The 12964-nt window shown below is 43.4% G+C and overlaps 1 protein-coding gene across 2 annotated transcripts in view; it reads right to left on the reverse strand.

Moving 5' to 3' along the window:
- The window catches only part of tfpia (tissue factor pathway inhibitor a), a 30430-nt gene extending 18807 nt beyond the window's left edge, over positions 1-11623 (reverse strand). Inside the window, exon 1 of one of the 2 annotated variants that reach the window (XM_068329890.1) lies at positions 11438-11623. In XM_068329890.1, the coding sequence (XP_068185991.1) occupies positions 11438-11525 (88 nt within the window). In that variant the 5' untranslated portion in view covers positions 11526-11623. The remainder of the gene's footprint in view (positions 1-11437) is intronic. The other variant, XM_068329889.1, reaches the window with a different exon arrangement.
- Between the last annotated feature and the right edge of the window lie 1341 nt (positions 11624-12964).

Below are 12964 nucleotides of genomic sequence, written 5' to 3' on the forward strand. Positions count from 1 at the left end.
ACAGGAATAAAAACTGACATCTGGTAGTCTGTTGAACTTCTAACCTGCCATGAAGGACCAGACTGCCTTGCCATCAAAAATCAGTCATTCCCCCTGATTCTAACTTTTGATGAAGGATCAGTGGCAGGAGGGAGAAAGTAAAGACATAACATTAATAAAGTACACAGATACCAATAATTTATAGACATTCCATACAACCCCCTGAGGCCAACACATTACCTTCATGTCAATGTGGCTTGACTTTAACAGGCAAATGTAAATGGTAATAGCTACTTCGTTTAAACTAATACCCCTTTAATTTTCTATTAGGACATTAATGTAGAGGCATGTGGCTCCACGGTGTACTGGCGTTGTGCCAGGAGTGTACCCTGCCTCACGCCCCAAGTCAGTTGGGATAGGCTCCAGCAACCCGCGACCCACAGTGGCGGAACAAGCAGATGTAGAAAATGAATGAATACAGTAAATATAGAGTTCCACAAATGGTAGATTATCATGTTACAAACAATTAGATTTCTGGTTTAGTGTCACAATATTATAATATTTTAAATAATACATATAAAATCTATTGTGTTCCTCAGCTTTATGTACAGTATTAGTGTTAATATTTTGATAAAAATCCATCTTGCAATCTCCGTGGTACTCCTGTGAGTTCATGAAGCAGATATGAATAATATTCAAGCTTCTTCCCTCTCTGCAGACTCTTATGATATGTTTGTGAGGTATGAGCAATATTTTCAGAGCGTGTAGTTTGTCAAGTGCAATATTGTGTCAGAAAATAGGAAGAAGACACCAAATCAATATTCCATCAGGATGAAAAACACACGGCTTTCTTATACCACCTGTAAGGAAACTAAAGCTCTAGTTTTATAAACGCGTGTTCAATTCTGTGCATAAAATGGAACAATCATTTGACAAACCACTCGATGAACCCTCAAGAAATCCGCCGGCTGAAGTCATGACTGTGAGCCTCGGCCTCCTCTCCTTCGATGTAAATGCCATTACAAGGCCGAATCAATGAGGTGGACAGACGAGCGAGTGCAAGTGGCTCATTCTCCATCTGTGCAAATGTCATCCTCGGCTGATTGGACCATAGCTGCGCTTGTTATTAGAGGCGAGGATCAATACGGTGCTACCTTTTTTTTGTGAGTAAGGTTATCAATCAAACAATACCAATGAGAACAAAGGGAAGGTTTCTTCTATTGGCAGCCTTAGTGATTCAGGAGTTCAATATGAAATCACTGTTCGAAAAAGGATTACTAGATGTAAAAAAATACGCTCAATGTTTACTATTAAAGCGTGAAAACTTTCATCCTTAAAAAGGTAATTACTGTACTCAAATTATGGCAATTGACACAAAAAGTCCATGGAAAGATGCATTTTAGCTTTAGGTAGCGTTAACCTGCTATTTTAAATGCTTGTATTTTTCTCCCCTCTTCCTTCTGTAAGTCTTGGTCATGTTTTTCTCTTATAGAGTCCTGCACAGCTGAACCCCCCCCCCCCCCATAGATGCAATAAAAGTGAACAAACATGGTGTAGTGAAGACGAGTCACGCCTCATCTTGCTGTGCTGATGGACTTGCACTGAACCTCATACAGCTCTCCTGATGAAGAGAGATAATGACGGATCCAAACACATTCTCCAGCCACAGGCTCTGCATTATTTCTGAACCTCAACCTCTTTGAGTCACTCCATATAATTTGATGCTGCACAAGAATAGTGTATTTCCGTCTCAATCTAAGACTCTTTGACACCAAAGATTTTCTGACGTTCCTAATTATCACAAATCATTCGGTGAATTCTTATTTACCTAAACCTTCAGTTTTTTACAGAACTTGAACTTTGCACGTTCTGACAAACATTTCAGATAAGATAAGAACAAATAATACAAAAACAACAAACAACCATCATTAGATAATCCCCGTAAGATGGTCTGAGTAACAGAGCACACAGACAGATGAAGAGGCATTTACATCGTACATAAACAACACTGAAACGCTTGTGAAAGCAGACTTCTCTGGGCCGAGAGGTGCAATGGTGCTCCAGCTATCAAAGATAGGCTGTCCAAGGACCAGATTGTGTGAGGACTGCTTATAACTCTCACATCCCGTAGAGTCGTCATATTTCTTCATCTGAATCCACTGCTAGTGGGTTAGACGTGTACCAAAAGGGAGTGGAAGACCTGGGTGCTTCTGACCTGGGGCAAAAAGGACCTTTTGCATTTTGAGCAACCACCGTTGGAGAGAATGAGATGAAAACACTGTTAAACTCCACTTATCCTCCACACCTCAACACTATACCAAAGTCCAACTCAAACACAAAACAAAAGGAACCAGAGTCAAATTGAAAGACTGAAAGTGAAAGTGTGTGTTTAGGGCCACAGAAACTGAACATGACTGAGCTGGGAAGTCAAAGCAAAAGCCATTATTAAGTGTTTTAAAAGCAGCTTCGAGAAATTCATCAGTGTGTAAAGACCTTTAACCACATTGTCCCACAGTATTCACAGCTGGTGCACGATGGTAGTTACCATAGGTGATGCTTCTCAGCATGAACAATGTGACATGTAGGGTTACAACAAATGCTTCTGCATTATTTGTCAGTTCATATTTAGATTTTGTTATTAGTTAAGACTTTATAAAGTGAAAGGCCAATTTCTATCAATAATCACAGTAGTCTTCTTTGGACCAACAGTCACAAAGATTCACAACAGTACAGATGGAAAGCTGCGAAAAATAGAAAGTCAAAAAATGAAGAGTATTTGTGGAAGTCATGTATAATTTACCATTTTAAATCAAATCTCAGGGTGCAAAACTCACCAGATCGTTTTCTCAAGTTGGTGTAGGAACCTGGGCTTGCTCTAGCCAAGTAAATACCAGATTGGCTACAAGATTTTTAGACTGTGTAGCCACAGTGGCGTTCTTATTTTTACGGAAAAAAGGCTAAAATTTACGACTTTTCCCTCGCCAGCGGCAGTAGTGTGGCTTTTTGTGGCTTGCTCAATTCTCTTACACTGAGCCACAGTGGCTTGGTCACACTAGCTCCTGGTGCAAGCCCAGGGAGCGACACAGGAGACAGTAGCCTCTATTATCTCTAAATATACAGCCAGTTCTGCAGGCGATCGTCCACCTGACACGCAGATTAACCTATATATCACGCTCCTCTGAATACATTTGTCATCTCCACTGCTGGGTCAACCTCCAGTTGAAAAGCACTTTCTTACACAAGGTATAAATCTTCACCGAGTACAACGTAGTCAGCCTTTATTCTGGAAATAGGATAACAGCAATGCGAAGTTCAGTTGCACATCTGTTCTAAGTATGATAAATCACATGTTACTATCTATTGATTATGCTGAAACGTTCATAAATTTCCTGTGTAACCCGGCAACTCTCTTTGACACACAATCGCTCTTTCAATAAAGCACTCCAAACTAGCATTGCTGGCATCACTTTTTGTCCAAGGGTGTAATTTCATATTTTGCAGCAGAGGCATCGACAACAGCTCAAAAGCGTCTCGCTAGTTCAGCCTCACCACTTTAAGGTCCAACAAGATGACATGTTTTTCATGACAATTAGATTCCAGATTGTGCACAACTGGTTCATGAATCCCAGTCAGCTGTGGGTCATCCTTCTGCAGTCGTGCATCCACCAACAGTGTCTGTGCACAAATTATCAGCTGAATGGAAACATACAGGCTCTCACACTCTGCACTCACTGTTAATTATTAAGACTGAACCACAAAAACAGAGAAACAGCCAGAGGCTCGACCTCGAGTGTTATCCTCACAGTAACCTACATTGATGCTGTGCTGGGAGCAAGCTGGGAATGTCAGTGTTGGGCCACGTCCAACACCGGGACCAATCGAGTGTGTTTTAACATGTTGAAATAAGATCCCATGTTAAGATTTTATAGCAATATAATCATCAGGATCCTAAAACACTGAAAAGCTGCTTTGAATTTTTTTTTAATTGTTTTTTTTATTGAAGTAAATTGGATGAATCACAGTGGATTTCAGATTTCTTGCTCCTTTCAATACAATTCCAAACTCTGGTCTTTAATAAAGATTTGATGTAGTAGCATTGCAAAAATCAGACATTTTTCCCAACTTCTGCTTCCTTTACTCAAAAAACACAGCAATTCCCGCACTTTTATCGGACAATAAACCTTCGATCAGCACCCCACAGACATTTAAAACGAAGCCAACAAAGACTGTCGTCCATCAGCAAATTCTAAAGGACTGTATGTTGCACCCTACCTCCTCTTACTACTCTAAGCATTATCCAATCCTCCACCGTTAAGGAAGTAGGTACAGAACTATAAAATTTAGGAGGGCAGGTCGTGGGAAAGGTCTGATCCCTGCATCAATAGCCGCAGGCTCAGAACCATTCAAACAACTGTGTGAATAAATTGTAGAATAGAAGTAAGTAAAGTAAAAGGTAAAAAATGCTATACTAGTGATAAATGTCAATTTGCCCATAGAGGGTATCATATTTTTTTGAACGACTCATGAACTACTGATGATAAAAAACAATTTACAATCGCAGGTCAGACAATTAGGGAGCAATATTTAATGGAGCAGGCAAATCCAAGTAAATTGACATGACGATGATGCACATCTGAAATAGAATTATTTCTGACTGCATTTTAGACTTGTATTGTGTTTTGCAATTCCTTTCCTTATAAAAAGACAAGTCCAAGTGTGCATGGATGGTTATGTGCAATAAGTCCAGACACACAATAGTTATTAGCATTTGAGGATAAATACATTCTGTATTTTCATGCTAGTGCTGGCACCACAGCTGCTGCTTTCACAGCAGCACAACGGCTTCGAGGTGAGATTGATGTGGAGACAAAAGCCCCATGTTCTCATGACAAACCCAAAGCCTTACGTAATGGTAGCTGCAGAGTACACTTGATGACAATTAAAGGCAGTGAAGTGTCCACACTACCCAGTGTTGGGTGTATTCCTGTAATGGACATTTTAAGTGACACTTTGGGTGAATACTTAAGTTGAGTCTGCTTCTTAGTACTAATTAAAATGGCACATGCAACACAGCTTCCTCTGCCTGTGGCCTGAAGCATCCTTTATGAAAAGACCACTCCAAACAGCAAGTCAGCCTCTAATTAAATTTCTTCATAAATTAATGAGACGCGATGTTTGTGCCTCTGAGACAATTAATGCAGCTAATCACACTGTGGTGTCAGTGATACCGGTTCAGTTTCAAAGGGCCCCGCTGCTGGACCTCTCAGAAGCTAATGTCCTCCATCGGCAAGCTTAGTTCTGTAATGTGAGAGGCTCTCTGTGTTTACCAGTGAGCCATGTTCTCATTTCTCTGATGGATGCTGTGGATAATAGGTGAATGGTAATGCTGCATTGCTGTCTGGAGGCTCACTTGTAGCTTTTGAATATTCAAACATGTTTATTTGTTCTTATGTGCTTTGCCCAAAATGTGTTTACATGTGTTAACCATCCATAAATGTCAGCTGATGGCGAATGGGGCATTTGAGACACAAAGCATACATTCCTACACTTCAGATTTTTGTCTATGTGAGAACTTTTGCTTGTTATTTGGATACGACTGTATCACCTTCAGGGAGTCGACTCACGAACCGAAATAACCACGTAATTGACTTTGCAAGGTAAATAGAACAACCTGAAAGATCGAGTTAGCGGGATGTTTGTTGCTCAGCGTAGTACCAGCATCAACCTTCCTCATCCAGCCAATCATTTTGCCTGCACATGATTGTCAGACTGTGTAGAGGTGGACGGTTAGAATGAAGACACTGTAAACATGAACTCTATTCCAATTGACAATTCTTTGTTAGCATCGCTTCACATCATCACATGCCGTAACTCTCACTTTCTTTCTTCTTCTTCACGTCATCCCATAGAACCCCTACAGGCAGACTTCCCACAGTGACACCATGTGGTTTAAAACAGTAGTGCATGCATTCATATGCTGTGTAGCCTAAACAGTATAACAGAACACAACATTTCCCCTCTTAGTAGAAAATAACTTCTCCTGGGACAACATAAAAGAAGAACAGAACCTGCATTCTGGCAAAACAGTGGCAAGAAGGAATTGGCAGCTACTATAAGCGGAGAAATAGCTAATCAATCACATATTCTTGCATCCAGTTAGGCTTCTTTCTAACTCTTGGTTTCCTTGGGAAGGATGGAGAGGCACTGGCGGTTGAAACAGGAACGTCCTGAGTCTTGGCATTTGCACAGCGATCAGGAGCTAGGTGAGAGGCGTTCCATCTTCGGCCATCCTCCAGCAAGTATGTGCTTTGGGCTACCTTCTTTGTAACTCTCAGAGGAGCTCCAAACTTAGGGTGAGCTTTGGGCACATGGAATGGTGTTTTCACCCGCACCCTATCCCCTTCTTGAAAAGACGGAGTGCATGCGCCTCGTTGTCCATCCGTAGCAGACTTCATCTTATGTTGATAGAGTGTGACTCTTTTCCGCACCTGTTCATCTGAGGCCGGGTCGGCATTAGAGGGCGGCAGGACAGTCAACTTTGTACGCATCCGCCGGCCATGCAGCAGTCGAAATGGAGACACACCTGTTGCTGCATGCGGTGTGGCACGGTAGGCCATCAGGAAGGCAGTAATGGCAGGTTTCCATGGTACAGACTGTGTGATAGCCATCTGCACACTCTGTTTCAGGACACGATTGAAACGCTCTATAGCGCCATTCGCAGCAGGGTAGTAGACAGACACTCTGTGGTGCGCAATGTTTCGTTCAGCTAGGAAAGAAGCAAAGTCAGCTGATGTAAACTGCTTCGCATTGTCTGTCACAATCGATAATGGGTTGCCGTTTCTGCTGAAGACGGAGGAGAGGAAGGTTGTAACATCCTTTGTAGCAACGTTGGCAGTGAAGGCAACCTCTGGCCACTTACTGTAGTAGTCGATCAGAGTGATCGCGTATCGACAGTCCCATGTAGCAGTCTCAAAAGGACCAACGATGTCCATACCAAGCTTCTGCCATGGTCCATCCGGCAATGCAACTGGTTGTAGTGGAGCAGGGCGTGGCATAGCAGTCTTGTCATGGGACTGGCATGGCTGACATGACTGGATCGTAGAGTGAACAAGGTCATCCATTTTTGGCCACCAGTAGTATTCTCTCAGCCGTTGCTTTGTTCGCACCACTCCTTGATGTGTCTCATGTGCAAGAGCCACAAGTGTAGCACGCAGTGTGAGTGGCACGACCAGACGTGTTCCCCGAAGCACCAGTGAGTCTTCCACTGACAGTTCATGACGTATGGGGAAGTATGGGGCAACTTGTGGACTCACCATGTTCGTCTTGTGTGGCCAGCCACGAGCAATCTGATCGCGTAGTGCAGAAATCTCCGGGCAAGAGGCAGCAGCAGCCTCGAAGTCAGTAATAGGCAAAGCAGTCAGAGCATCAGTGATGTAGGCAACCATTTCTGGCTCAGCATCCAGGTAAGGATCAGTAGCACCAGGAAGGGGAAGACGGGACAGGCAGTCAGCAGTGTAGTTGTCCGATCCTGGGCGGTAGATCACATGATAATCATAGGTCAAGAGCCTGGCAGACCAACGCGCAATACGCATTCCAGCTCGACCAATGCCCTTAGTCGTCAGCAGCGTTGTGAGGGCTTGGTGGTCAGTACGCAGGGTGAATTTTCGGCCCCACAAGTATGTGCGCCACTTTTCCACTGCCCAAACACATCCCAGTGCTTCCTTTTCTACAGTGGAGTATTTGCGTTCCACTGTGGTGAGAGCCCGGGAGGCAAAAGCGACTGTACGTTCCACGCCATCAGGATGAATCTGGGTGAACACAGCTCCCAATCCGTAATCTGAGGCATCAGTAGACACAACTGTATGCAGGGAAGGGTCGAATAGAGCAAGGGCAGTACTGTTCACCAGCAGCAGTTTAATTTCCTCAAAGCTTTTCTGTGCCTCACTCGTCCAGTGAAAGTCAGTGTCTTTCCTGATACAGGCCCGCATTGGTTCAGATTTTGTAGCATAGTTAGGAATGAACTTTGAGTACCATGACACCAGGCCTAGAAAAGAGCGAAGGGTAGCAGCATCTGTCGGAGATGGGGCATTCAGAACAGCTTCAATGTGCTCTTTATCAGGAGTGATGCCTTCTGCAGACACCACGTGGCCCAGGAAGCGTAGACTTGACTGATTAAAGCAGCACTTGTCTTCATTCAGCCGTAGGCCAGCCTCTTGCAGGCGGTGAAGGACTTGCTTCAGACGAACATTGTGCACAGAGCTGTTTTCTCCGTAAATAATTATGTCATCCAGATAATTCTGCACACCTGGCAGACCTTTCAGGATGGTAGCCATCATCTTTTGGAATGCTGATGGTGCAGAGGAGAGACCATAGGGCACCCGGCAGTAGCGGAAGAGTCCATCATGGGTAATGAAAGCAGTCAGGTCCCTACTTTCCTCATGTAGAGGCACCTGGTGGTAGGCACTCACCAGATCAATAGTTGAAAACACTGCGGCTCCACGCAGAGTGGACAACAGCTCATCGATGTGTGGAATTGGGAAGCAATCTGTAATGACAGCCTTGTTTGGCTCTCGGAGATCCACACACATCCGAATGCCTCCTTTCTTCTTTCGTGTGACCACGATAGGAGACACCCAGGGTGAAGCATCAATTCTCTCTATCACACCAGCAGCAAGGAGTTTGTTTATCTCTTCTGTGACCGCATCTCTCACAGACAGAGGCAAACGGCGTAGCTTTTGTCGGACTGGGGGAACAGAGGCAGAGACTTTGACCCGGTGCACAAAGTTTTTAGCACAGCCAATTAGTGGGGAAGAGGTAGATAGGTGCATCACAGGAGCAGTTGGAGCATTAGCAGGAGGAGGAGGAACTACAATACCCCCCACAATGTGAATGTTCAGTGCGACCATCAGATCAAGTCCAAGCAGTGGCGTGCCCTTCTCCACCACGAAGAAGGTCGCTGCAGCAGTAACATCATCCCTAGTCACCAGTGCTGGAAGGCAGCCCAGCACAGGTATGGGTGACTTGGTGTATGTGGCCAAACGGATAGAAGGAAGGGTCAACTGGGACTCACCAAAATGTTCATCAAATACGCTACGAGGCAGTATGGACACTGGGGACGCAGAGTCGACAATCAGGTCCATAGCATGGGCTGGTGAGTCTGAGGGTTGGATCTTGACATTGCACTTTATTTTATCCGGTGTACAGGCAGTCTCTTGAATGTGCAAGACAGTCAATTCAGGTACCTCCACTTCCCTCACTTGATGGGTAGAAGTAGAGCGGCAAACTCGGGCGAAATGTCCCTTCTTGTGGCATGATTTGCATGTAGCTTTAGCAGCAGGACATGAGGGAGCATTTGCCAGGTGATTTTCAGATCCACATCTGAAACATGCACGGGAAGACTTTCCAGTAGCAGCAGTAGGTGAAGGTGCATGTGTGGATGGTTTGTTCTGCTGCCGTGGTCGGAATGATTTCTTTTGCACTGCTTGTACTTGTAGGCTAGGTTTATCTCCAGCCATGCATTTAGCCTGTTCAGCTGCAGATTCAATCTGTGTAGCAATTGTCATAGCTCTGTCTAGAGTAAGATTAGGCTCCAGCAGTAATTTCTCCCTAATATGGGCATTTGTGACATATTGAATAAGCTGATCACGCAGCATCTCATCAGCCTTATCCCCAAAGTCACATGAAGAAGCAAGCTCTCTGAGAGCAGCCACATATTGGGAAACAGTCTCATGTGGACCTTGTGTTCTTTTTCTGAATGTGTGGCGTTCCACTACCACATTAGTCATCGGTATGAAGTGAGCTTTCAACGCAGCAACAGCAGAATCATATGTATCACCTGTATCTGGCAGTGAGTGAAATATCCTCTGTCCTTCTGTTCCAATGCAGTGAAGTAGTACAGCTCTCTTTCTGGCAGCAGGCCATGCATTACCTGTTGCATTTATGACCAGCAGGTAGTTGTCAAACACCCGCAACCATGTCTTGAACGGCATCGTAGGCGCACCAGGGCACGGCAAAAACGGAGCAGGACAAGGCACATTTACAGCCATCTTCGCAAAAAATAGTCCTCAGTAGTGTAGCAGCAGCAAGTGGGTTACCTCGTCGCCAATTTGTAGAGGTGGACGGTTAGAATGAAGACACTGTAAACATGAACTCTATTCCAATTGACAATTCTTTGTTAGCATCGCTTCACATCATCACATGCCGTAACTCTCACTTTCTTTCTTCTTCTTCACGTCATCCCATAGAACCCCTACAGGCAGACTTCCCACAGTGACACCATGTGGTTTAAAACAGTAGTGCATGCATTCATATGCTGTGTAGCCTAAACAGTATAACAGAACACAACAGACTGAAAAAGTATATATATATATATACTGTATACCTATATAGTAATTCATGTCCAACGGTGGTTGCAGGTAAAACATTGTGACATTACTTTGTTTAATATGTACCTTAACACAACAACACACAAACACACTCCATAAAGTATGGAGGCAGAGAAGAACCAGAATTCAAAATTGGCCCACACTTCATTTTTTGCCCCAGGGGCAAAAGTCAACCAAAGTTTAACCAAGCATGAGGCAAACATCAACCTTAATGCATGATATGAAACAATGCACCACTTTCTGCTCTCTCTTATAAGTAAAATACTTTCAGAAACATGAGAAAAGAAGTTTTTTTAAATGCTCTCGCAGTGTGCCGATTTCTTATTTAATTCTGACGTCATGCTTGCTCACCAGCTCTTGTTCACTAGTTGTTCTCCTGTCCCTCCTTACAGGAGGAACAGGAGAACAACGTGCCACTGGTAGTTAAGATGGTGTAGATGCTCATCAGCATCTATTCTTTTCCACTTGCCCCCCCGGGAGATGGAGGACCAGATCCCTCCTTATTCTAATGCTCACACCGTTCTTACCCCAGGACGTGACAGGGGGAGGTGTCGGTGGCTCCAGGTGAGGGTCGGGGGGACTTGGTCCCTCCTGACGCCTCAGTAACGCGGATGTAAAAACCCATCCAGCACAAAGAAACACCTCCAGTGGTGCTCACACTGGCGTTCACACGGATCACGGTTTCAGTCGTTACAACAGACATTTTCATGACTACTGAGCAAAAACAGTGAATTTGGGCTGACAATGTGTTCTTTTATGAGCGTTAAAACTTGCGGCGGCGCTCAGACGCGCTGCGTTGATTTCCTTTTAAACGAGAAAGACGCACTAGAACCAAACAATGATTATACGGCCAGAAGAACACCCTTTAACGGCGTAAGGCTACAAGTAAGGCTCACACAGACCCAGAATGACACCAATACCAAGGACTCAGAGTGACAAAGAACTCCTCTCCAATTTACGCACAAGTCTGGGGTTAGAAGAAACGTCCCCACGTTCAGCGCGCAGGAACCAGACGGAGGAACACGCTGTCGGAGAACTCTTCACACGTGTAGATGTTGTTTCCCTTCTCTTACCTTCCCTGACTGTTCTACCAGACCCCAGACGGACGACACAGGACACAGAAACGACGCACAAAATCCACCACTTGTTGACTGGAGCCATACTGCTGACCTGATCCACACACAGCGTTCAGTTTGGAGGGAAACTTCATCAAGTTGTAGGGCTGTGGGTGTGTGGGAGCGTACTTCCGTTTGATAACACCATGCCAGTCTGTGGGCTGTACTGTATTGGAAAAAAATAGAGATTCCCAGTAATTTCCTGCTTGGACACGTCAGAACAAGCGGAAGAAAACTTAGAATATCAGCATTATCAATGAAAATTGGACACTTCCTTTGATTAAAATTAGAACTGGGGTTTAAGTAATGGAAAGAGACGTCCTGGCACAATATGATGCGTCAGTTATTTATGTCCCTGGGTTCAGCATCAGCATGTCTTGTTTTTTTTTTCTACTCAGACAGCATTTATAGAAAATTTATAGATGATGTTCTCCATGATCTAATTTACAAAACAATCAAGGATACCATCTCCAAGATGATGATGATTCAGCATATGCAGGAATGGATAGAGTCAGCAGACAAGAGTTTGGGTATCAAAGACAAATAGGACCTGGAAATGAGTTTTACTTCATTTCAGATTAAAAAAAAGCAAAGGAAAACCAAAAAACAAAATAAGGAACAGTCCCATCTGAGGAACAGTACTGTACTCTGCTTGCTGCATCAAAACTTAGGACTGCCAAAAAAATGACAAAACATAAAGATAATTAAACAAGTTTTAGTTAAAGGTCTGCCTTTTCAACCTTCTTCTCAGTAATAATTAAAAAACAGTAAAACAGGAAGGAACAAAACCTCTTTTTTCCCACACATTCTTTTCTGAGCTGATCGGCATTGTTAACGTTTTTGTATAATGAAGTATATAGCTGTACTGCATACATGTACTAGTGTGCATATATATATATATATATATATATATATATATATATATATATATATACTGACTTTGTCGATGTGCACAATAGTAATATTCATGCACATTTCTGGATCTTTTCATCAGAATGTTAAGTTAGTTCAAAATAAATACAGAAAATTATTTTCTACATGACTTGTGTTAGAAACCTTTATTATTTTTCTTTTCCCCACATTTTTAATAATTCTGCTGAAGTTATATTTTTTTCTCATCTGTGTCTTTCTCCAAGGAATTTATCAGCAAGTATTGCCATCGTTAAATCTTTTTAACCCCCAACTAGTCTTTAATTTGCAGCAGTTCATCTAACAGGGATTATAAATTTTCATCTGAAGCCACTCAGCTGTCGGTTACATTCATAAATCTGACTTATGTTCTTTGGAGGGTTTAAAACCCTTTCCAGCTCCTCCAGGCTCCTTCTGTTTGTGGCACAAACTGTAATGGAGCTTCATGCTGGCACTGATACACTAAAATGAAAGTTTTCCAACCCCATCATTTCATAACTTGAAAGAATTTCTGACTCCACTGGATTTATGCACAGTAATATTCCATTATAAATGCAGATGGCTGCTTCAGCCAAG

This window comes from Antennarius striatus, chromosome 12 (genome assembly GCF_040054535.1).
Source record: "Antennarius striatus isolate MH-2024 chromosome 12, ASM4005453v1, whole genome shotgun sequence".
In the NCBI taxonomy this organism is placed as follows: domain Eukaryota; kingdom Metazoa; phylum Chordata; class Actinopteri; order Lophiiformes; family Antennariidae; genus Antennarius; species Antennarius striatus.